The 26,817-nt window shown below is 40.4% G+C and overlaps 1 protein-coding gene across 1 annotated transcript; it reads left to right on the top strand.

The window, feature by feature from the left end:
• Positions 1–6,229: 6,229 nt before the first annotated feature.
• LOC121863902 (homeobox protein MSX-3-like) lies at positions 6,230–26,157 on the top strand. The gene is made up of 3 exons (XM_042362815.1): positions 6,230–6,629; positions 22,144–22,247; positions 25,332–26,157. The coding sequence occupies exons 1-3, from the start codon at positions 6,230–6,232 to the stop codon at positions 25,653–25,655; spliced, it is 828 nt and encodes a 275-aa protein (XP_042218749.1). The 3' UTR covers positions 25,656–26,157.
• The last annotated feature ends 660 nt before the right edge of the window (positions 26,158–26,817 follow it).

Consider the following 26,817-nt stretch of genomic DNA (forward strand, 5'->3'; position numbering starts at 1 on the left):
TCACCTGATATATCTTATCTGTCTTTCTGTTTGTGTCTGTCTCTTTGTCCACCTTAGTTGGTACATTTTCCTGTCTCTTCTCCCCTCCCCCCAAAAATATGTGTTGCTTGGATACAGTATAATACAGTTTACTACCCAGCTCGTAACTGCAGGATATGGTAATGCTTTAAGTCCTGTCTGTCTGTCTGTCTGTCTGTCTGTCTCCGTAAAATAACTCAAGAACCAGATAGGGGATATAACGGTTCACACAACAATAACACATATTCGGAGATTAAAGAAAACGATGACACGAGACAGTCTCCAGGGGTGACTACATTAATCAACAGTCTCCAGCGCCATTAGCTCGATATTCACCCTGTCATGATAACGATTCACGGGCAGGGTTTGTAGCCGCTGGGAGGAAGTCTAATTTTGTGCATTATATACTTCTGTAACACACAGATATATAAACAAAACTAAAATTCACCAGAGTATAATTTTGCAGGGGGTAGCGAACGTGACGGACACTTCAGGTATATAAGATAGAACAATAAACAGAGTTGACCCAAGTTGCTGGTAGATGCTGTACAGGTTACAATAGGAAGCATGGGTGTCTCACTCTTTACCAGTACGTGAGACACATTTTAAGTATGGCACTACGGTAGGTGATTGGCTGGCCGGTGCATGGTCAGACACGGGAAGGCTCACTACAGTTCTTTAGTTTTTAATGGATTGAATTTATATTCTGATATTTTAATGAATATATATACCTATAGTTAGTGAGAAGTATAAACATTACCACAATCACCACAGCTCTACCACACTACCGACCACAGTAACTACCGCAATCACCACAGCTCTACCACACTACCGACCACAGTAACTACCACACTTACCACAGCTCTACCACACTACCACATTACCATTACCACGAAAGAGAAAATAAAGCGAGAAAGAATAAACAAGGAAGAGATGACAAAGAAGGGAAAGAAATGAAAGAGAAAGAAGGAAATGGAAGAGAGACGGATCACAAGAAGATGGAAACAGCAACATAAAGAGAGAGAGAGAGAGAGAGAGAGAGAGAGAGAGAGAGAGAGAGAGAGAAGAACAGGGTGCTATAGACAGAGGAAGAGGGAGAGTAAAGGGAGAGACGCAGGGAGGAGGATAAAAAGGCATGAAATAAACAGGGAGAAAGCACAGAGGAAGAGGGATTAAAGAAAGGGAGAGGGAGTAAAGAAAGGAAGATGGCGTAAAAGTGAGGGGAGGGAGAGGGGGTAAAGAGGGGAGAGGGAGTAAAGAGAGGGAGAGAAAAAGAGTAAAAGAAGGGAGAGGTAGTAAAGGGAGGGAGAAGGGTTATAAAGAAAAGGAAAGGAGAGAGAGATATGCACACAGACGCAAACTGAACCAAGTAGAAGGAAGAAACACAAAGACGAATAATAATTAGGGAGAGGAGCAGTATGAGAAGATAATAAGACCCAGGGATGATAAACTTGAAATAGAGAGAGAGAGTTAAAGAACACCCTCCATCACCACCACACACCAGACCACACCATCACCACACCACCACTACCACACACACACCACCACCACTAAAACCACTACCACACACCACCACCACCACCACCATCAACACACACACCACCACTACCACAACACCACCACCACCATCACCACCACCACCACCACAACCACCCACACAACACACCACACCACACCACCACACACCACCACCACCACACACCACCACTACCACAACACACCACAACCAACCACACAACACACCACAACACACCACACCACCACAACACACTACCACCACCACCACCACCACAAACACATTACCCACAACTGAATCCTATAAGTTTCCCCCAAGTTATATTCACCGTCTTTTATTCATGGTTAAATACAATTACAACTTTGGCAACAGCATAATGGAAACTTAGGTTACGTGTTTTGGGAAGTTTTAATTGTATTTAAGCAAGATGCAGGAAAGAGTTTTGTTCTTATTTTGGTGCTTTATTTTATCATTATATATATATTATTAAAACAAAGACATAAATTACTGGTTTATTTCTTACTTAAAACTGTTTAGATTAGGTTTGGTTTGGTTTGGTTAGGTTAGGTTAGGTTAGGGTAGGTTAAGTGTACCAAGTTAATAATGTGTTGCTTCAGTGTTACAAACGGGTGATAGATTCTCAGTCAGCTAGAGGTAACTCATATGAACTAAAAAACAAAATTAGAAGTTGACAACCCTGTAATAACTCTAGTACAGTCTCCACCAATCACAGTTCAGATACTTTAAGTTTTCCGCCAATCAGCAGAGGAAGAAGCTGGACGTGAGTTGAGGTCGTTACCATGTTCTTTGATTACACGCAACATTTACCCAAAGTTTTAACGACCTGGGTTAACTCATATGAACTAAAAAACAAAATTAGAAGTTGACAACTCTGTAATAACTCTAGTACAGTCTCCACCAATCACAGTTCAGATACTTTAAGTTTTCCGCCAATCAGCAGAGGAAGAAGCTGGACGTGAGTTGAGGTCGTTACCATGTTCTTTGATTACACGCAACATTTACCCAAAGTTTTAACGACCTGGGTTAAGAGAGGCCAAGACCTTTGCTCGCTCCTGTTTTACCCTTTTACCACACGAGAAAAGCACCATTGGTTTATCTTGGTTCATTCATTTGCTGTGTGTGTGTGTGTGTGTGTGTGTGTGTGTGTGTGTTTGTGTGTGTGTGTGTGTGTGTGTGTGTGTGTGTGTGTGTGTGTGTGTGTGTGTGTGTGTGTGTGTGTGTGTGTGTGTGTGTGTGTGTGTGTGTGTGTGCGTATCCTCAGTGTGTGTGTAGTTATTTTGTATGTTAAAATAAAGTACTGTAATCTGAAGGCAGTTTTTAATTGTGCTGGGATTTTGATGTGTTATAAGCTTGAATCAGATTTGGTGTTATATGCTTGAATCAGATTTTGTTATAAGCTTTAATCAGATTTTGTGTTATAAGCTTGAAGCACATTTTTTTATAAGCCTGAATCAGATTTTGTTGTGTTAAAAGATCGAATAAAATATATTGCTGTATTTTAAGTTGTTATTGTTGAGGGTTATGTTATTACTATTGTAAGCTTAGTATACTACAGTACATGAAGCTTTAACTGTGCTGTCAGCTTAAACAATAGGAGATATTAACGTATCAGAATCTCTTATAATGCAATGTCTTAAACACTTCAAAATACAAATATTAAAAAAGACAAAAAACAAATATAAAAAATATTCCATTCCCAAACATATACAATTTGTCTCCCTCCAAAACCCGTCAGCCAAGGAACACCGTTTTCATTATAAAAGTTATTTAAAAAAATGGCATGTCATAGAGCAAAATGGTTTTTACTCTGTACATCGACCCATAAAAATACATCAGGACGCAAAAATTCATGAAGATAGGTTTGAGTGATTACAAAGATATTCTCAGATATAAAATAAAGACTAATTTTTCACAGGAGTTTGTCATTTTTCACCCAGTGTGTTATGTCGTTGAGCAAAAATGAGTTTACCACCTGAAAGCGGATTAAAAGGTAAGCATAAAACAAAGTGAAAATGGATTGTGTGGATAAGACATTATTTCTAAACAACAATATAGTAAAAAAAAGGTGAATTTTCTTCCCTGTGAATCATATATTTGGTAAAACTCTTAAGTCTTTGAGAAAACAAATAACATTATCTATAAAACCGGAAAAGTAAGTCAGTCAGCAAGTCAAAGAGTAAGATAGTCTCCTCCTCATGAAAGAAAATACACTGGCTTTAAAAACTACTGTGACAGAGACGACAAAAACCCACATATATATTCCACTAAACAACACAAAAGGTCTACCTGGTCTTAAACTAATAGAGAGGATATATCAGTTCACCAGTATAGACTCACCACTACCACCAACCTCGAGTAACACTTCAGTACGAGGAAGTATCTGTCACAGTCATACAGCAGCAGCAATGATCTTAGTCGTTAGTGGTGCTGGACTACAGGTAATTATACACACAGGTGGTTGAGTTAATTACCTGTACTATAAGTTGTGATTATTCTCTCGTCATCAGTGGTAAATTACTATATAAATGATCGGAAATATAAATAAATTACTTTTTTTCCCGGTTAATAGAACATCAAAACTAGCAACACTTCTGCAATACAACCCTTTGTTTGCAATATACGCCGTGTTTTACAATATATATCCCGATTTGCAATATTTGTGCATTAAAGGAAGTAATTGTATTAAATGTATCCAATGGAATTACTATATTAAATGGAGTTGTTACATTTAAAAGAGTTGTAATATTAGGGTAATTGCCTTTAAGGGAATTATAACATTAAAGAAGTATTACTTTTGAAGGACACTGCATTAGGGGAGTTAACTATGACAGTCTAGTGTGTGTGTGTGTGTGTGTGTGTGTGTGTGTGTGTGTGTGTGTGTGTGTATGTGTGTGTGTGTGTGCTTTTAAATTACCTCATGATCACTGTTTGCTGATAACACCAAGTAAGCATACTAGTTTTGATGTGTACATGTGTAAGTGTACGTAATCATATGTTTTATGTATATATATGTGTGTGTAATATAAATACTGTATATGTATATTACTAAACCAACCAGACGCAACATAATGAAGTAACCACCACTGGACGCCGAGGCATGATAAAGCGTTAAGGTACGGTTGCTCCCAAACTGTTATGAATCACCGTTTATCATCGTTAAGCAGAGTAATGACTGGTTCAGATTAATAGCTTATGGCTCTCACTTTGATATTAATGTTGCCAGGTGAGGAATTACATTTGATAAATCTCTTACTCATCTTTAATGAACTTTCTATGAGGACATGACCAGAGCAGATGATAGATTTATAACACTTTTAGTTTATAATTTCCATTGTGATTTTCTCTGTTATATGAATCCCTTTAAATTGTAAAATTAATCTAATATGCAAATTTCCGACAACAAAGGCGATTATTCTCTTGCTATTTTCAAATTAACATAATAATCAAAATAATAACAGGAATAAACGTATATCTCAATTAACATTTCACGAGGCCAGGAGGGAGGAGCTAACTGATAAGCCCCTCCCACTGTGTGTGTGGCACCGCCCCAGCCCTGGTTTGGCTCCGCCCCCTCGCTCTCACGGCCCCGCCCCCCTCCTCCAGATAAATCCGTCTCACCTTTGCATTCACACTTGTCGGTGGCTGCTGAGGCTGTGGTGGTGCTCTGGTGGTGACAACCTATTTGTAACTGGCTCAAGACAAGAGTAACTAAATTTATCAGACATTTGTGAATCGTGTAAGAATCTGATTCAGTTAAGGTTAGTAACTTGTCAACACGAACCGTGCGTGATAACGCGGGTGGCACTGGTAGTGTTATCTACTCTTCCCATTATGAAATTAAGAAAAATAAACCTGTCATATAACAACAAAAACAGAAAATCTATTATATATGTACCAGAATGAACACTCTGGCTTAGGTGAAAACGAACCAAGAACTGTGACTAAATTTCCTTTTTTTCAAAAGTTGAGTACACGAACGGCATTTCAAAAACACGCAAGCAAAATGATTTTGTGTCTTAGAACAGTTAAATGCTCATGAAACATGAAAAATACAATGGGTTACATAAAATAAATATTGATAACATCAAAAAACTGAGTTTGAAGCGAAGGTCAATTTTTGTGTTAATGATGTCAGCGGAAGGTCGCGCGTCCTACCCAGACGGTTCCCGGGAGTGTGAGTGTCCGCCTGCCTCTCCGCCGCCCCCGCCCGAGGCTAGGGAAGGCGTGGGCGTGGGAGGCAGCTCGGGTAACACAAGCCGCCCACACTTCTCCATCAGCTCCATCCTGGGCCTGGACACCTCCCAGCGGCTCCACCAAGACACCAACAGCCCGGCCCCTCCACCCTACCCCCACCTCCACTCCGCCTCCTCCATCCCCACCTACACCAAGAGGGGCTCCACCACGCCCACCTACACACATGGTAGACCATCCACGCCCACTTACAACCACGGCAGGCCTTCTACGCCCACCTACACACATGGCAGACCCACCACGCCCACCTACACACACGAGAGACCTACCACGCCCACCTATTCACACGGGAGACCCACAACGCCCACCTATATACACGGAAGACCCTCCACACCCACTTATACACACGCCCGGCCTACCACGCCCACACACGCACATACCAGATCTCCACAACGTCCCACCACACCCACATACTCTATGTACATGGGGGAGGGGAGTGAGGAGCCGCCTACACACACCTCCAGCGGCCACCTGCAGCCCCACGACGCCTCCTTCACCTCCGCCCACGAGGACGCCCTTATGGACGAGGACGTGGACGAGGCAGCCTCCGGCGACGACGAAGACGGCAGTGAACCCGGTGTTGGCGTCAGTGATGATGTGAGCGCCGACGACCTCCGCCCACACGGAATAGATGTTCACCACCCGTCAGCTTTCGTCCGCCCCACGCCCCTACACCTCCGCCCGGAGCTAGAGGGTGTGGAAGGCATGACGGGGCTGGGTGCTGGGGCGCTGGGTGGCCACCTAGGGAACCCCGCCGCCCACCTCCCTCCTCTATGGTATCCCCCCTGGGTGGCCGCCTTCAAGCCCATGTTCGGTCTACAAGGTAAACACACGTCAGCGGGACACTTGTTGTTATATGATGTACACAACACCTGTCCACAACACGTTTATAACCCAACACAGTATACCATATCATTTGTGCTGTACAACACGTACACAATTCCACACCTGTGCAACACTTGTACATCACAAAATTGGTGCAGCACAACTTAGGTACAATATGACATCTTCCTACTACAGTAATTGTACAGTGCAACACCTTCACTGCACGAGACGGGTATTGTTCTGGTTAAAGCGAACATAACACTCCCACGACACAACAATATACAAATGTGTCGCACAGGCCTAAGCTTCGACACACTAGGACCCAGTAAGGCCGGCACTGTACAGCACTGTGCCCCGGACGCGAACCAGCGACTCTTGAGATAGGAGGCGAGCACTGCATTCACCCGGCCGTCACAGAGAACACAAGAGCTGTCAATTACAGTACAGCACCAACATAACACCGAAACAGCTATGACTATACCTTAACACAACATACGAAGGACAGGACTTTAGTTGTCCAATACAACTCACGAACAACATGATCTAACACCAACACAAGTCCACTGAAACACCTAAACTGTAAAACAAAACATAAGAACACAACCTCACATCACAACACCTGAGAAACAAGTGCACATCATCACCCAAAATGAAAATACACATAAGATGTACTCACATAAATACATCTTCCAGTCACAGGGTTAAATACATACATGAATCAGAATAGCTAACACACACACACACACACACACACACACACACACACACACACACACACACACACACACACACACACACACACACACTCAATTTAAGTATTAATCCTAACTACGGCTAAGTAACTCTACCTGGGGAGATAACAATAATCACCACTTATGACCTCTTAGATACTTCTCTGTTAATCACCACTTATGACCTCTTAGATACTTCTCTGTTAATCACCACTTATGACCTCTTAGATACTTCTCTGTTAATCACCACTTATGACCTCTTAGATACTTCTCTGTTAATCACCACTTATGACCTCTTAGATACTTCTCTGTGGCAACACCAACACCAGGGGGTAGGGGAGGGGAGGGGGGGTGTTTTGAGTCCTCAGTAATTACCCAAAGATATGTAAAACACACATCTAATTTACAGGTATAAAGGTATAGAGGTAGAAGTCCTCCTGTTATTTGTAAATGTGTAAAAGACTTCCAGGTATTAATAAACTTGTAAAAAAGGATAAACAAATATTCTAGGTATAAGTAAATGACGTAAATATCATGTTATATAGGATGATGAAGAAGATTCATTTACAAAAGTCTAGAAATCAGTTCACTATGTATGGTCACGAACTTTGTAAATGACCGTTTTTCAGTAACAGGTAAACTCCTTTAATCACTTACAGGTAAAATTGTGTAAATGAATTTCTCTATATTACCATAAAGAAATTTATATTATGTAAACCAACAAGAAATACCCCATTTTTACGGGTAAAATATATGTAAATAATCAAAGGATCGTTTACATATTGTATAAATTATGAAGGAAATGTTTATCAGGAAAAATAAGCTAAAATAAATATTTTTCATTTTTAGGTCTTACATTAACAGGTAAAAATGTGTAAAAGATACTTCTTTTTTTACAGACAAAATACGTAAAGCGTTTTGGTTTATATGTAAGAGTGTAAACTTGTGTCTCATTTACATGTGAAATGTGCAAATACCGCCTCATATTGGCATGTAAAATGTACAAGTTTTTGTTTACACGTAAAATTCCCAACACTTTTATTTACATGTAAAATGTACATATTTTCTCTCTTTTACATGTACATTATGCAAACACAAATTCTCGTTTTCAGCCAAACCGTGAAAAAGACCTTCTGTTTACAGGAAAAACACTCGTCCATATGTAAAATACAGTCACTCGTCCATATGTAAAATACAGTCACTCGTCCATATGTAAGTTTTGTAAAAGATTGTTTCTCAGTTGTGGAGTAAACATAAGAAGGAGATGGTTCACATACCAGTATAAATAATAATCAACTGTTGCTATTATTAATAAGTGTAGCTATACTCTCAAGATACCTCACGAACTGACCTGATCTTAAACTAAATAACTCAAGCAAAAACTCTTATATATAAATATAAGACACATTGTTTTTACTCATTCCTACCAATAGCTGTAATCGAAACCTCGTTGTTTAAACTGAATAATAATGTACTGTACAACACACAAACCATTAAATTGATATTGGTGTTATGATGTATTACTGGAGTAGTTTAATTCCGTAATGTAAACACACATACAACTTACTGAAACTACTTGAATTATTTTTTTATGGAAATTAACGAGTCTTCAACTTTCTCATTCCTTCTCACTTAAAATATAAAGTCATCATTCTCTACTTCTCAAACAAATTTTACCCACCACGTGTTATAAACCTTAAGAGGAGTTGAGGTCAAGGGGGATATACATTTGTAACTTGTTTATATGTTTGGGTAACGTGTGAGGCAATCCTTCCTCTCCCTCTTCAGTAAGGCAGGTTAGGTTAGGTTAGATAGGTAGGTAGGTAGGTAGGTAGGTAGGTAGGTAGGTAGGTAGGTAGGTAGGTAGGTATTACAGTATATGTCGCCTACGAGCTCACAACATCCTGGTACAAAAACTCGCTAAAAAGAGACAGAATTCTACACTAAATTCCGGTACTAGTTGATGTTATTGATGTTATAATGTATTACTACGCGTTACTCTAGATACATAGATACACAAGTTAACAGAAAGTAAGAGTTAAGAGTGAAACATCTTTCTGAGTCTTGTAATAGGAATACTTGGATATCAAATAAGTAACAGAAATATAAGATAAAATAATGTCAGGATGGGATTAAAACAACTGTCTTTAAAAACTTCAAAATTAAATCGATATGAATTGTATTTAAAACCTTCAAAGTCGAAAAACAAATACATATAAAAGTATCAATAGTTTTAGAAGATTTTCATAACGAGCAATGGTAAAAAAAAATAGTATGGAGAAAATTTTGAATGATCTGTCAATATTCACACACGATACTAAATTCATGGCGGGTACAGCTGTTACTGGTGGTATAAATTAAGAGTCGTGTGTTAATATGAATGGAAATATAAACCACTACAAATGAAATAGATTCCCAGTAATATGGCGTGAAGTGGTGTGAAATATATTCTCGTAAGGTTGGCAAAGTCACTGAGCCCCGTCTTTTTTGGTTGTGTTATCGCTGTCGGGAAATAACAACACATAAATTAACCAGTGTAATAGTCAGTGTAAATTGCGGGCGGAGGTTTTGTTCATGTAAGGATATCACCCGAGAGCAACGGCGCATGTAAAGTAGTAAACACAAACGCTGTAATATTTAGGTGCCGAGTGTAATTTTGAGCTGGACTGGGAGTGCTGTAAGGGTTTCCAATATCCTAAAAGTCCCCCACAGAAATGCACCAAATGAGGGCATAAACAATAAATGAAAGAGTTTGTAAATAACCAATAATATTAAGTATAAGTTTACCTCTGAAGAACTGGCAGGCGGCGCTGGGGTCTGTATATTGTTACATGCTTATAGAACCGCCATGGACAGACACGCTGATATTCATTCATAACTCGTTCTTTCTTTCACTCGTATCAAGAAGCTACCTGGACCACTACGAGTTACCATAGTGATAACGGCGGCTAAACACTCTTAAAACGATTTGCTAAGGAAACAAATTAAGATCACTACGTTGATATAACATTTAGTACTTATCAATTACAAGAAAAATTAATTAAAAATATCTGCACCACCGCTAGTATATATGAACCGCTTCAGAGCTAAAAGATGCACACGATGTATATAGACCGCCGTGTGTGTGTGTGTGGACCAACATAACTACGAACTGTATTTTTCTTGATATTTTGTAAGAGCGCATGAACTGTTTGCTGCTTACGTGTAAACTTTGGCCACAACTGGAAACTTTGGATTTTCTTAGCGTGCGATTTGTTGGTAAAGTCAGTAATTTCATCTAAACGTTAATTCCACATTTAGTTTATGAAAGGATCCAAATGATAATCTCAGAATAACTTCATTTAACAGCCTTTAAACACCAGTCATAAGTGTTAATTAATCACTCCTACAAATCTTGACAGTATAAAACAGAATTAACGGACCTAATACTATCAACGAGTTACTTCAATGTGCATTACGTTGTATTAAGTTAGTTCAGCTTAATAATAAATTGGTCACTGAACACAATCATGAAGAAGGTATATCTAGGCAGCTGTCTTTAACCACTCGTGTACGGGATCCCCTTCTGTGCTGAATAAAATCGTCTGGTGTTATACAAATAAAATAATAAAAGTGACGTCTCTGTAGTGAAGGGGTAACACAACTGACCCCCGCACGCACAACTAATTTATAAAAGCAGTAATAATTGTTTCTGGATTTCTTCATCAATTTCATATGCTAAAAGTAATGTCAAGTTCAAAGTGAAATTTTCCTCAAGGGTCCGACGTCTTCCTTTCATCCCAAACGGCGACACCTACAGTATGCGTTATGCCGCGCCCTCCACAACTTTGTGTGTACAGACGCAGTGAATAAGGCTGTATCCATTCTGTTAGTTTCTGCATTAAGCCAGAGGTTAATATTATATGTACATCTTGTTAACTCTCTTAATTCCTAAACATTATATTATTTTTACCCTGAGAAGCGTGGGTCAAGGATTCCGTAGTGTGGATATAGGGTGCGGTGAGCGGACGTTAGGTCCTAGCCACCCTGGGAAAAATATTTATCAACAAAAAAGTAAAAATCGATTTCAGTCAATCGATGGGACAGGCCGATTTCAGATATAATCAAGATAACAAATTATTGCCGAATTCTCAGATAACTATATCAGAAATAGATAATATTAATTATAGTAGAGATTAAAGTTCGGCGTTCATAGAAATATTTGTAGTCATTATAGTGAAACTGGGAGCTGTAGAGTGTAGAGCTAAAGGTCGTCAATATTCACTATTCACCATCAATTATAAATATTCCTAAAAATCAAGGAATTAAAAAAAAATACATTGACAGACAGACCATAAGGACAAGGTAAAAAAAAAGACAATCACAACTCCTGGACCTTCATTGACGGGGCATAAGACAGCACCCACAACTCCACACCAACAGAGATACAAGTAACACGTATATTAGCGGCCAGACGATAGACGAGTGGGGTGACACCGAAACAGAAACACGTGAAGTTTGTGTATCCAGTTAAACCTTGACTGGAACTAAATCTCATCTCACCTCATCTCATCTCATCTCTCACGCCTTCATTATTATGTATATTATTGATGTATACTGGCCCAATATCTCTCTGTAGCTACGAAAACTAGTGCGCTACAGTCATACAAAATATATACACTGAGTACTGTACAGCCCCTAACAGGCTTCCGATCCGACACACTACAGTACACCGGAGTTCCCTCATCTTCTCTACCCGACGGACACTCAATTATATGGGAATAAATGGCCCGACTGAGGTTAGTTTAGGTTTGATTTTGTTAATATTAGGGGGACAACGGGCTGGAGGGAGGTGGGGGGGGGGACCGGTAGCTGGGGGTGGAAGGGGGAGTTAAAGGCTGGAGTCCTGATGTATTTAATGGCCAAAATGGAGTCGATATCGCACCAAGATTCGACCGTAACTTCAGGTCCTTGTTCCCTGGCTCGTGCTAATTACCGGTGACGTCACGTGTTAATGACCGGTTGGCTAATTAACGGGTGGTGGAGCACAAGTACGGGAACTTAACGCTGCGTAAATTGGGAATAATGGAATGGTGCTGACAGGGTAACGCGGCTGACACGGAGCGCTGACAACACTCATACTTTTTGTTGTTTGTTGCCACCCTCGCTGACAACAGTAACCTCGGTCTGTTATTGTCCACTCTTTACCTAGACAGTACAGGTATATAAACACTGTATACCTAGACAGTGCAGGTATATACACAATGTATACCTAGACAGTGCAGGTATATACACAATGTATACCTAGACAGTGCAGGTATATAAACAATGTATACCTAGACAGTGCAGGTACAGTATACATCAAATGTTTATTTCCAGTAATGTCCTTTTATCAGTCTATCTACCCGTAAGGAAGATAAACACACTATTGCAGCACACACCTAAGGATTATAAGCATCACAAGTGGGTCTATATACGTGGGTGTATCAAGACCTCAGACGGGTTCAATAACGAGCCATTTCTCTCATCATTATACAGAGTTACGGCTTTGTAAAGTTTGCCAGGGGCGCAGAAGGAGGTCTTGACGATCTGAAATGGATGAAGTCTTCAGGTTGAGAGATGATTATTAAGCTCCCTATGTTATTTCTACCCGATGATTAAACACCTTATGTCTATCTCGAGTGGTAGGTTAGGTTAAGTTAGCATTAAGCGGTTTAATTATTAGGTGAAATAAGTTGGGTTACCTAATCTTCACGTAATCCCATTCTTCCTTTTCTCTCGCTTATATTTTGTCTTACCTACCTCCCCCCACACCCCCCTCCCCCCTACCTACCACAAGGAAGAGACCTATTAATGCCGCCTGTCTCTCTGTCTTCTTCCCAAACCTAACACAACCAAGAGTCATTCCGATGATTATGAAATCTTGGGAAGGTTTTGGCGTCCTGAACCAAACAGGGTGTTGAGAGCGGGAGAGTCACGACCACATAAACCTTTATGACTTTACACCTCGGGAACTCTCCACGGACTCAGGTAGTGACGACATCAATGCATCTGAATGTTAGTGAGGCAGGTGTGTTGGGTAGGAAATTATTATATTAAAGACGAGGATTTTATTTTTATTTTTCTCCTAAAAGGTCGTTAGGGAAGGTATCTAGATAATTGATTTACCTTCAGCTTAAAGGACGAAGGGGGCAGGTGTAACGCACTATAGCCCCCATTCCCGCCTCACCTCCATGCATATTCACACAGAAAGTGGCATACTACTACTACTACTTGGCTGCCACTCGGAATTGAGTATGGCGATCATCCATCTATGATACAATGATATGAGTTATTAAGGCCGATACGAAACCGGCAGGGGCCTTCACAGATGTTGCACGTGTGGGGGGGTACATCTAGTGCGGGAGGGACGGCGGCAGCGTCTTTCCGGCGTTGGCGCTTGTCTGCCTCGGTATGCAGTTGGGATAAGTCGAAAGTATTGGCACCTTCTCGTGTGGTGCTCCTCCAAACGTTACGATGTGGAGTAATCGACTCCCAGGTGAGGGGGTCGATTTGGCCCTTTTCAGGTTTATCTTAAGACTATCCCTTTTCAGTTGTCCGCCGGCGTTACGTTTACTATTCGTTAGGTGACTGCAAAGTAGCTGCTTTGGCAGTCTACTGTCGTCCATGCGGGTAACATGGCCAGTCCAGCATAGTTGTTCATGGATAATGGTAGCCTCGATGCTCCTACAGTTGGTGTCAGCGAGAATACTGGCATTTGTACTCTTGTCTTCCCAGCGAACTCTGAGGATGGAACGTAGACTACGTTGGTGAAAGTTTTCAAGTGCCTTGAGGTGCCTCCTGTATGTGACCCATGTCTCGCTGCCATATAGCAGGGTGGGGAGGACCACTGCTCGATATATGTGCAATTTTATAGGTAATTTCAGCTTCCTACAGCTGAAGACACGAGTACGGAGTCTGCCAAAGGTTTGAGATGCGCATCTGATCCGATGTGGCATGCACACAGTAAGTGGCATACACACAGTTAATAGTATAAAATAGCAGTAAGTGGCGCACACACACACACACACACACACACACCAGGTAAGCAGCACCACACCTGACAACTAATAACATCCATCTTTTCCTAGGTTACCTGCCCATAACCCACGTACTTCACCCTACAATTAAAAAAACACTGTGACATCATCCGCCGCGTCGACCCGGATAATAAAACAGTAAATTCCCCGTATAATATAACGTTATTAGGACCTCACTCCACCGAATATCCGAATTTAACATAAAAATCCGGTTAACGGGAGATGCTTGTCCTATCATTATATATTAAGGTAAAACAGCGTATATATTACGTTCATAAGGTTTATTAAGTCATATTTGATCGTAAATTGGTCCGTATGAACGTTCAGTTTCCGCTCCCGCCAATTTACGGTAAATACTCCTATTTTTTTCCTTTTTTTTTTACCAAATTATCGAATGCTGTAGAAAATTTTATAGAGGGTATGGTAAATTATAGCGCCTAGTACCGTATGATTATACTGATGATACAGTGTGTGTGTGTGTGTGTGTGTGTGTGTGTGTGTGTGTGTGGTATATACTGTCTACTAGTATTACAAATGAATACGTACATCCATACAGTGTATTATTATTATTATTATTATTATTATTATTATTAAAGTAACTCAAGAATGTTATTGGATGAGTGAATTTCTTTTATCAATAAGTAATATATAGATAACAAAAACGTAAAGCAAACTCATGTAATAAAATAAATCTAACAAAAAAAAAACCGTGTACAGTACTTAGCCACTACGATGATATACTTTCTCACTGAGGCGTTTACTGCAGATTACCGTCCAATGATAGTGAATTAAAAAAAAACATCAAAGAGTTTTTAATCACTATGTAATCTCCTGAAAACAATATTTGAAAAGCGTTATCTATTTGGAGAAAAATAATCACTCATAGCCAAAGAACCCCTTGATGCGGTCTATACAGGAGAGTACAAAAGAGGCGAAACAGCTGAACATCATGTAATACAAAACAGCCTTGGAAACTATCTGAAACCCACGTAAAAACACTTATCCTGGTACAACAACGATCCTCCTTTACACCGACCGACCCAGAGAGGATATTACACACCGCCTATAAATTCCAGGTTGCAATTGCCTGTTAAAATGAAGCTGTTTATTATCCAGCTTATCATTTAGGTAATGGAGTATGAGGCGATAACACGACACCGCGACCCACCGCCCACAGAGCAGGCGGACTTACATATCTGCCAATAGCCTTAACGTGTTTATTGCCCGACGCACCTCACACAACGCTTTGGGTATCTATTTCACTTTACGATGTGTCTTAAACCAGTTATTAGAACTTTTACAACGGAAGCGAGATTATTATATTACGGTATATACATAAAAGGGGGCAGTTAATAGTGAAATATTTCCTTAACTAAACGCTCTATTATTATTTACTTTAATATAATATAGTGTATGTGATTATTTACACGTACCTCAGTAATGCAGTATTGTTATTGGTGTTCATGTATGTTTATTGTGTTTTATGAATAAATACATTACATATACAATTACATATAAAACTGAGGATCAAATGTTATAATTGTAGCGACTTAACGAGATGGTGAAGCTGCAGTACTAGTCAACAATACTATTTCTGCATGCTGTCCAGGAAAAAGTCAGTTTCTAATCGATAATGGAATTCAGTTCAACAGCGACAAACTCTGGTCAAAAACGTAAACAAACACTCAGTTCCTATACAGTGCCTACAGGTTCTTAACAGATGTGGGTATCGAGTGAACCCCGGGTGTAATTCTAGTGTAAACATGGAACAGAATACTTAATGTGTATTTACCCAAGATAAGATATTTCACTTGTGGGAAAGTTCAGCTATCCATTATCACGTGTACAGGAGGGTGTTAAACCGGAGTCATAGATTCGTCATAAAACACGAATGCCAGTCGTCAGTGCAGCAGAATAGTCACCGCGTCCTGATGGCTGCTCGCTCGCTGGCTTTCACTCATACCTTCACACCTGCACTTGCCACATTAGTCGCAAGAGGCCAAAAGACAGGTGATCAAAGGCTGCGTGTTGCTTGGTCATCTATCAGAATAAACCGTTTTAGCACGCTGGTGGTTAACTTCTCGGTGCTTGAGTAGATACAATTATCACTTGTTTCAGGCACAGGTTTACGATAAGTTTGCTAAATGTACCCGCCGATGTGTGTGTTCAACGCTTCCTCGAGAGGTGGAGATGCAATACTGTCTCTGTTTCACATCAAATCTGATGTGCAACGTCTATTTGGCGTGTTGACTATATATTGGTGAAGGTGAAATTGTAGCATTAATATTTATCATGTATCCACCTCGCTGTTCTTGCTAATGTAAACTGATGCAAGAGAAGGCTGGACGAAGCACATCAGGTCGGGCAGGTGTTGCTGATCTGGTGGAGCTTATCGAAGAATTGTTCCACTATTCACAAGTATGCCTGATAATGTACAGTATTCATTTATTACCCAGCACACAAGAGCTATTGTACAAGTCAGAAATCATCCAGATAATCATTCAATATAAAAAAGTTCTAAGCTGTGTTTCTCGTCTAGACAACTCCTCAAAAACTTTTTAATTGGGGAAGATCAAACATACACGAGCCCTTTGAATACTGACGTCAAAATAAACAAATAAATAAATAAATAAACTAACTCATGTTTATAAATTTTAATTTGTGCGTCTCTGACTCGCTAAAAATCCGGCCTTGGGCGTCGTACTTAAATGATACAAGGCATAATTAAAGTGTGGACACAACTATGTACAAATACACGAAAAATAACACGTGGGGGTGTTAAGTGGGCAGAAAGAAGTAATAGACCGAGACTTTAGTGACGACCATGTCCAGCACTACTAAACTGACCCCCTCTGTTGTCAGTATCCACACACAACAGATATCCACTGGCACAACGATAGAGATTGACCCATTGATCTGCTCACCAATAAGAAACGAGTTGTAGTGATAACAAATACGGTGGCCAAGAACGACAACCAATGCTTTACACACATCACAATATACAGTAGACATAAAGTGTTTCGAGCACGGGAAACATTTTGACGACACAGAAACAAAATATCGAAAGATGACGTAAAGATTAGTCTCCCCGGCTTATTTCAATCAAACATTATCCGGTGTTACTATTGTATGTGGTCTACCGAGCTAGCTGGAGTTGGTGGTGATCAAGGCGAGATGCTGGTACAGTACATGAGTCACATCCTGGGTCTCTACCCCGTGTTTACCCAACAGTATTACGCCCCGCTCCTTAGTACACGCTTTGTTCGTCCTACTCTCATGGATGACGCAATGGTGACGTATAGCTGTACTTACACGCTGGATGGCAGGTAGTGGATTGTTATGGGTGGAGGTGTGCTGGGGTGACTTGAGGTGGGCGGGGGATGGGTGGAAGTGGGCGGGGGATGGGTGGAGGTGGGTTGGAGAGAGTGGTGAGCGGAGGTAGGTTAGAATGGGCGGGGTTGAGGGTAGGGTAGGTTGGGATGGGCGGGTGCGGGCGGGGTGAGCGGTAGAGGGCGGGATGGACGACGGCAAAAGTGGGCGGCGGACACATGTACAAGGTGTTGTCTTTCCCATATCACCCGCTTACCACTAGTCAATAAAAGTTTTATTAGCGACCTGGCGACACCCCACAGCCAGCCAGTCAGCGCCGTCCGCGGGGAATTGTCCGGCGATGGATTATTATACGGCGGGAAATTGTCCGGCTGGAAATTGTCCGGCTGGAAATTGTCCGGCTGGAAATTGTCCGGCTGTGAATTGTCCAGCTGTGAAATACGCAACTGTGAATTGCCCAAATGTGAATCGTCCGACTGTGAATTATCTGGCGGGAATTGTCCGCTGGGAAAGTTGTCATGAGCGGTGAAATGTCCACCCATGTAACTGTATCACCTATACGTGTGTGTGTGTGTAAATCTACCGATACTTATGTAGTATCGGATCCTGTACCGGGCTGTACCTGTAATCTTATCTACGGTATAACCATTTTGTTTTTAATAAGTAAAAAAAAACATAAAAACAAAAACAAACAAAAAATTCAATCTAACCTTCTGGTATTTATATTCTTATTTATAATGAAGAATCCATAACACAGGGGCCAGATTCTCAAAGATTCCCAGGTAACCCTAACCCGCCCCCCCCCCCCCAAATAAACATGACAACACATTTATAACCTGACGAGAAACACAACCCGGCTAAAAATGGCTTCAAAATTCCACCGAGACTTGATACTAACTCGATGCGTTCACCAGTTAAAGGAAAGTTACTCTCAGTGACTTTGGGTGACTGACTTAAGGGTTTTCGATACTGTATACAGTCTTGATACTGGACTGTGACGCCATACAGTGTGTGTGTGTGTGTGTGTGTGTGTGTTTTACTCTGTACTATTGTTTAATGTATCCTCAGCTAATTCACTATTGTTTAATCCTCAGCTAATTCACTATTGTTTAAGGTATCCTCAGCTAATTCACTATTGTTTAATGTACCTTCAGCTAATTTACTATTGTTTAATCCTCAGCTAATTAACTATTGTTTAATACTCCGCTAATTTACTATTGTTTAATGTATCCTCAGCTAATTCACTATTGTTTAATCCTCAGCTAATTCACTATTGTTTAAGGTATCCTCAGCTAATTCACATCACCCAGGAGGAAAAATACTACTTAGCTCACCAACTCAAGATAAAATATACCTAAGACTGTATTAAACTGGTTGGCTTAAGGGATAGTAAATGGCACCCCAAATTACTTACTATTCCCCATTGATGTTAAGGGGACGTACCGTATATTACTGAAGGTGATGATGGTGGTAGGGGGTTGTGAATTGTGGTAGGTGGGTGGGTGGTGGGAGTGAGAATTGTGGTAGTGGGAGGAGTGAAGAGTTGTGGTAGGTGGTGGTAGGTGGATGGGAGATGGGAGTGAGGATTGTGGTAGTGGGAGGAGTGAAGAGTTGTGGTAGGTGGATGGGAGATGGGAGTGAGGATTGTGGTAGTGGGAGGAGTGAAGAGTTGTGGTAGGTGGTTCGTAGTGAGAATTGTGATAGGTGGTGGTGGTGATAGTGAGAGTTGTGGTTATAAGAGGTGTTAATTGTGGTGGTTAAGAGGTGGTGTTAGGGTGTGTACTGTGATTGTTGTTGGTGATAGATGCTGAGAAATTAATTTTTCATTAATTTTGCCACATACTGCTGCTAGTTTATAGTGCACCCATACTCATCCTGTGAGCGGTAGGACAAAAGGATTACAGAGTAGAAGTCACAAAGGGTGATCAGGATATCATGGCATTGAATGTTACACAGAATTTAAAATAATATTGTTTACTTAGTTCTCTGTACATAGAGGGTGAATTGTGGTAGGTGGTAGGTGGTGGTGGGGAGGGTACGTTTGAGGTGTGGTAGGTGGTGGTAGGGGTGCATGGGTGTGAGTTGTGGCAGTGGTGTAAATGGTGAAAGTAAGGTTATGGACGGTACAGGGATGAGAATTGTGGTAGGTAGTGGGAGGTGGTAGAAGGGGGCGAGAGGGGAGTGAGAGGTGGTAGAAGGGGGGGAAGGGGGGAGTGGGAGGTGGTAGAAGGGGAAGGGGGGAGTGGGAGGTGGTAGAAGGGGAAGGGGGAAGAGGGAGGTGTCACTGGGATACAAATATGATGTGTCAACGGGGAGGGAGCAGAGTTATAAACGCCCAGGCTCTAGGAGTTGTCGGCCCGGCGGCGTGATGTTTACTGGAGACACACACACACACACACCCCTTCCTCCTCTTCCACTGAGCAATATTTACAGTAAGTCCAAGAAATAAAACCTTTGTAATGTGACCTATGAACGATAAAAAAAAAACATTATAAACATCAATGAACGATATATTAGTTTTAACAGTGTGAGAACAATGCCTAGTAAGTTTGAGAACGATAAAAAAAAATGACAATATAACCGGTATTTAAACACACACAAATCAACACTACAGTATACACAAAACACATTCTTACTCACCTATAACAAATTATCAAAGTTTATGCTCCATTGTCGGGAAATATGAAAAAAAGTCTCATAAATTTTAGAGAAATGAAAGAAAACGTAACAAAAGCAAACAAGTCTATGTCTTTATAGGGGAGACTTAAATTTTAAACTGTGTCTGTTAATGAGTGACGAGGCAAAACTTTATCACGTCTCAGGTATATGAGTTTCCTGTGTTAATGACGCTGTTGAGATAGTGACTTGTGAAGGTGGCAGGTGGTGGCAGGTGATGTTGCTGTGGTGGCGGCGGTGTGGTGGTAGTGGTGATTATGGCAGGTGTGGTGGTAGTGGTGATTATGGCAGGTGTGGTGGTAGTGGTGATTATGGCAGGTGTTGTTGCGGTGGGGGCAGGTAGTGGTGATTATGGCAGGTGTGGTGGTTGGTGATTATGGCAGGTGTGGTGGTAGTGGTGATTATGGCAGGTGTGGTGGTAGTGGTGATTATGGCAGGTGTTGTTGTGGTGGGGGCAGGTATTGTTGTTTTTGTGGTGATGGTGGTGATGGAAGGTGAGATGTATTATGTTGTGGTAGTGGTGGTAGGTGAGGTGTGTTAAGGTATGATGGTAGTATGATGTGTTGGTACAGTGGAGGTAATAGTTGTGTGTTTAGCGACGGTGGTGTGATGTGGGGTGGTAATGGTGATGTGATGTAGGGTGGTCATGTTGATTGTTTAGCGATGGTGGGGTGGTAATTGTGTTTAGGAATGGTGGGGAGGTAGTGGTGCTGTGATTAACGATGGCAGGGTGGTGTGGGATGGTAATATCACCGTAGGCGAAGGTAACGTAGGATGGTTTTGTTGTGGGGACGTGGTGGCACTTTATACTTCAGCCTCTTCGCCATTGATCGGCTTGTTAACCGCTTGGGCAGTCAGTGACGTTAGGCGTTGTTGGCAAGTACTGGCTCCAAAATGTATCTGTACCTGCGCCAGTTTTGGTTAATTCAAGCTCGGTAACATCGCAACATTTGGAAGTGCCGGAGTGCAGGCACCAGTCTGATGTCTCTTTTTGGACATTTTCAGTCAACTGACAGTCTCTAGTCTATCTCTGAGACCAGACAGGATGATCGTACTCCAAACAAGGAAGCACCTCACTTCTGAAGAGCGTTATGAGGGACGGACCATCTAGGTGTGTGAACTACCTTCGTGTAAATCCTGCTAGCTTTGACGGGTGACACCGATTTAGTTACCTACTTATGCACTTCGCCACGTATTAGCTTACCAGCCGACAATGCAATGCATAGTATGCAAGTTTATCGAAGTAGAATAGATCTGAACAAGTCTCAATCACGTTAAAAAAAAAAAATCGAACCAATATCGCACTATCTAGGTTATTGTAAGCCTGTTTTTTAAAAGAATATTGCTCTGAAACGCTTGCAAATTCTTAACATATAATATGTGAAGCCCTGCTAGCCATTTATGGTCACGGGTCGGTGGGTGAACGTCTTTACAGATGTATTGAATTTCACATGGGTCGTAAATGCTTACTTTTCAATCAACTGCGTAACTTTCCAAACATCAAAGAAGTTCGACAGTTGAATAAACGCCTGATTCATTTTACTGCCTGATCTAATGCATCTCGCAGGTAGTAGGGTGTAGTCTTGCTATAAATTTAGATTAATTACAATATGTAATTATGTACCACAAATCTGAAAGAAATTGCCTTACCATATCTTGTTTACTTGTTACCCTGTTCCTTTAATAACCATAACATACCTGATGATGTGTGTTACAGCGCCGCGGCCTACAGGTCGAAGGTCCAGGAAGCCAGGGGTCGACCGCAAACCACGTCAAGCCTACAGTGCGAAACAGCTGGAGCGACTTGAGGCAGAATTCAAAGTGAGTACCACAAGTATCAGTTCACTTGCGTCATGAATGTAAGGTGCCACATATGTCGAGTGTCAGCATTTGTTGGTACCTGGAAGAAAGGAAGCAGCGTTATGAACAGTTTGTGTACATGTTCACTCGACCAGGCCCTTCTCAGTGTATGGTCGTATTTCATGATGATTAGACCTGTTTAAGGGATTACTTAAGTGATCATGGTTTCAGTGACTTAAAAAGGTCTCGGTTATCCTCCTTACGTTGGGTTCTCAACTCCAAAAATTAATAGTTGTCCCTAAAAATAAGAATAGCCATAATATTATAGTTAACATCTTATTGTGACAAGAGGAGTGTGCTGTATAGCTCTCAACTAGACCCTTCATTGTTGAGACGTTCAGTAAAAGTGTCAAAACAAGCAAAACTCCACCTCCTTTTATAAGAATATTGTTTGGACTGTTTCTCGACTAGCCAAATGAAAAGTTGAAAATTATGTATTAAGAACAATACTTTTTAAAAAGATTTAAGGCCAGCCAAAAGAACACTTGAACACCCTGTTAATACCTATTTTTTAAACAAGTCGCCTACTGTACTTATTTTATGTTCGTTTCAATACAAATTCGGCTGGGGAGTAAAACAAACTAAATTTCCGGAAACAAAACAAAACAAACTACAAACTGTGTCCCTTCCCAGTGTTTCCAACTTGTGAACAAAAATCTCTCATGGAGGCTTTTCGGGTCTCCATTACCGATGACCTACAACAAACCAAACCTATTTTAAGACATAATTAGAAAACTTGCTAGTCTCGTTTATCACTGCCAACACCAAATTGTATTCTGTAGTGGGTAGGGTCGATGATACAAATAAACTAAAACTACGTAAATTAGAGAAGTCTTACCTGACACGAGCTGCGAATTCTGACAGTTTCATGCAAGAACACTCATGTATTGTACTTATCACCCTAAGATGGCGTCACACTAGCACTTTTTAAATAATTTTCTTGAATAAATTTCCCTAAGGATTGTCATTCTTCTGAGAGCACCCTGCCTCAAACATATGGAGTAGATCTAATGTCATTTCGTGTTCGTCTTAATTATTGTAAACTCAGGCGCTTCTAATGTAAACAAACATCAAATGAACACTACTGCATTTAAGATCACCAGTAAAAAAATTACCACTTAAGAAACTTACTAAAATTAGATAGCGAAAACGTTTCTAATAAAATTTAGTTCTTTATCGTGACTGAGAAAAAGTTTAAGATGACAACTTGAGGAAATAAACGAAAATAGGAGATTTGACACAAATAAATGCTAGTGCGACACCACTTTAAAGTTGATTGACTTGTTGGTCATCCACGCCTGGAAAGCCTTAAGTTGGCGAGATTCCGTGAGATGACTGACGGTATTGGATTATTGAGTTTGTAATAGAGTACTATACTTGTTTTGATGGTGAGAAATTTCCATCACTCAAACTGACAGTACGGAGATGGTTGATAACCACAATATTGGGTCAGAATCAGATGATCAGCACATAAGCTGAGGCTGATAATATATACATTCTTTAATAGTGCAATACTACTACTGCTACTAATGAAGATGATGATGCCTGTTATTGTAGGGTTGCCATATCTGAACATTAAAAACAGAGGACACCCCGGAAGACATCCCCCCCTCCCTCCGCCCGCCCGGCACACACTTTGGCGCTATGTAACCTTGAAGCAGCCGTGACAATTAATTTTGCATATTAGCATTGTGTTTTTAATGTAGGCTAATATACAACATACATGGTATAGAAATCTAAAAAAAAAAAAAAGGACCTTTGCTTAAGGCTGAATATCTTCATTCCCTTAGCTGCAGTCTTTTCCCCCCACTGGGTGTGTGACTTGATGTGCCCATGCATACTTTTCTGTAGATCGGATCTTTTTCAGTATTGGCTGATTGCTCTTTAGAAAGGTATAGAAGTCACTGCAAGATGTTTCTCGGAAGTTGTACTGTACAGTCAGAATGCCTTTCATTGTTTCAACACTCAATTTGTTCCTTTCCTTTGTCCATTAACTTTGCATCAGTGAAAAAACTCTTTCTACATTTGCAGTGAGATGATGTAGCAAAGAAGAATTGTGCAATTCTTAGCAATTCTGAGTGGCATTCAATGTTCTTTGATTTTTCAAAGTATCTGGTCCACTTTTTATGTGTTGGCAGATTACTAAATTCTTCATAACTCTTGTAATTTTCCACAAACTGCTTCATGTTACTAACTTGGTCAAAACACTTCACATCATCAACTTCTACCCCCTTATCAATCAAATATTTGACAGCTAAGTTGACAACACCGTACAGGCGTACACATGACTTATCAGCTGACGAAAACTGAACGAGATCTCTACGGTTTCCACCTCCCCTCTCTCTCAGTCTCCCTCTCTCGTCATTACAGTTTCATGTTTTTTTCCGTGGAGAAAATGATGGAAGCTGAAATTCCGGACTTTTGAAGAATTTTAAAAATTACTTCCGGATGAAGATTTCGAGACCTAAATGGAGGACATGTCCGGAAAAATACAGACGTATGGCAACCTACAGTTATTGATATTTAGACAAATTGACCAAGGATAGCCGACAAAACCACAAAATGCTTATTTACATTCGGGTCCTTCTAGTTTAAATGAATACAGTATCTGGTGTTCTCAGGCGGTCACCCATCCAAGTACTAACCAGTCCTAATGTTGCTTAACTTTACTGACTGGGCAAAAAGCTGTTTTCAACATGGCATAGCTGTTGCAGTTGGTGAAACTGAATTTAAGGGTCGGAAATAAGAGAATGTACCATCTTTTGGCCCGGCATGTTATATCTGGTGGAGTCAAGATCTAACAAAAACAATGTTAAATGATATAAGATAAATTCATTGATACAGTATAAGAATACAGGTACTGTAGTACTGTACAGTAACACAAACTAAGATTCCATACACAGAACTCATTATCATTTCAGTTTGCACAATGACTTAGTTCTCACAGCTGTCCATGGGTACCAAGAATTATAATATACAATAACCCCCACCCTGACAAAACAAATATCTATCCACTAATATAGGTACTTATTTTTTTCCCAACAGATAGACAAGTATCTCAGTGTGTCAAAGAGGCTGGAGCTATCTCAAGCACTCTCCCTAACCGAAACTCAAATAAAGACATGGTTCCAAAACAGACGCACGAAGTGGAAGAAACAAATGGCTGCAAGGATGCGGTTGGCTCAACGTCAAGGACTCCTTCCACCACATCTTTACCCAGCTCTACCACCAATCCCTCCTATTTTGGGACCCTATTACCCTCTCACACCGCCCACACATGGCCATATTGTGCCACCTCCGCCCCTTCTAACTCCCATGTCACCACCAGATCCACCATACTCTACTGCACATGATCCTGCCTCATCCTAAATGACAAAGGTATTGTTTTAAGTGAATATGATGCCCCTAACAATTTTGATAAAACTGGTCAAACGATATGGCGAGACTTTTCAGACACTGCAGTCATTTTTTTTGCATGAGGCTTAATAATAACTATCCTGTATTGTATATAATTCTGCCATTCAATGGAGTCTAGATAATGTAGTAAATCTAGCATAAAATAAATACTACAAAGTTGACTGTATTAGGTAAAAATCCCCCAAAACAAGTCTAATATTTTTTTAATACGAAAAAATGGTTGAATATTGGCTTGTTGGAAACTTTTTCTGCTATGTGTAAATGCGGAGATCGTTTCAACAAACAGCACCTACATACAGCACATGACAGTTTATTATGGGTGCAGTATTCCAAAACTATAGTAAATTTGCCAATATATTTTCATCATTCATTTTTCAACCAGAAAATAAGAAAATTCCAGCCTGTCACAGTTATTGACTACTGTACTTTACACTTTAATGGATGTTTTCTGCAACTTGTAATGCTTGTTAATAAAATTAATTCAAACATTAAACTATTCATATCCAATGAAAAATAAGAAAAGGGAATATAAAATGAGAAATGACTGAGGGTACTGTACTGAGTCTCACAAGAACCTCTTGCTTACCAATATGCTGTAGACCTACCATAGTACAATATTATTAACCACTTAAATCACTTGATCTCTCAATCATATTCCTATTTTTTACAGTAATAAGAATGAAGAACAAACATGTTCATAAAATCTCTAGGTATAGGTAATTCATTCATACTGCTGCAATAAGTGTATACTAATATGGTTCTCACCTTCCACAACAGATACCCTTATGGTTTATTAATGCCTCATAACCTATGAATAGGTTTTTAAAATATTTAATCCAATAATGAAGAAGTTGTCCTTGCAAGCCATCCTCGAATTTTATGAACGAGTCCATGGGAGATCTGCTGACTCAATTGAAAGACTTTCTTTACTACATAACCATTGATTTTTGCCAGCCTAGGTTTAGGTTGGGAAGGTGGTGCTTGTGTTTGGTGTCACAATCCTGTGTCTCCTCACCCAAAATATATACGCCCGTATTATTAAACAACATTTCCCTTGAAGAGGGTCGTCGTGTTTCAACCCGAGTTTTAAAATAAATGAGTCCTGAGGGACACC

Source organism: Homarus americanus, unplaced genomic scaffold (assembly GCF_018991925.1).
Source record: "Homarus americanus isolate GMGI-L3 unplaced genomic scaffold, GMGI_Hamer_2.0 scaffold48354, whole genome shotgun sequence".
NCBI classification, from domain to species: Eukaryota; Metazoa; Arthropoda; class Malacostraca; order Decapoda; family Nephropidae; genus Homarus; species Homarus americanus.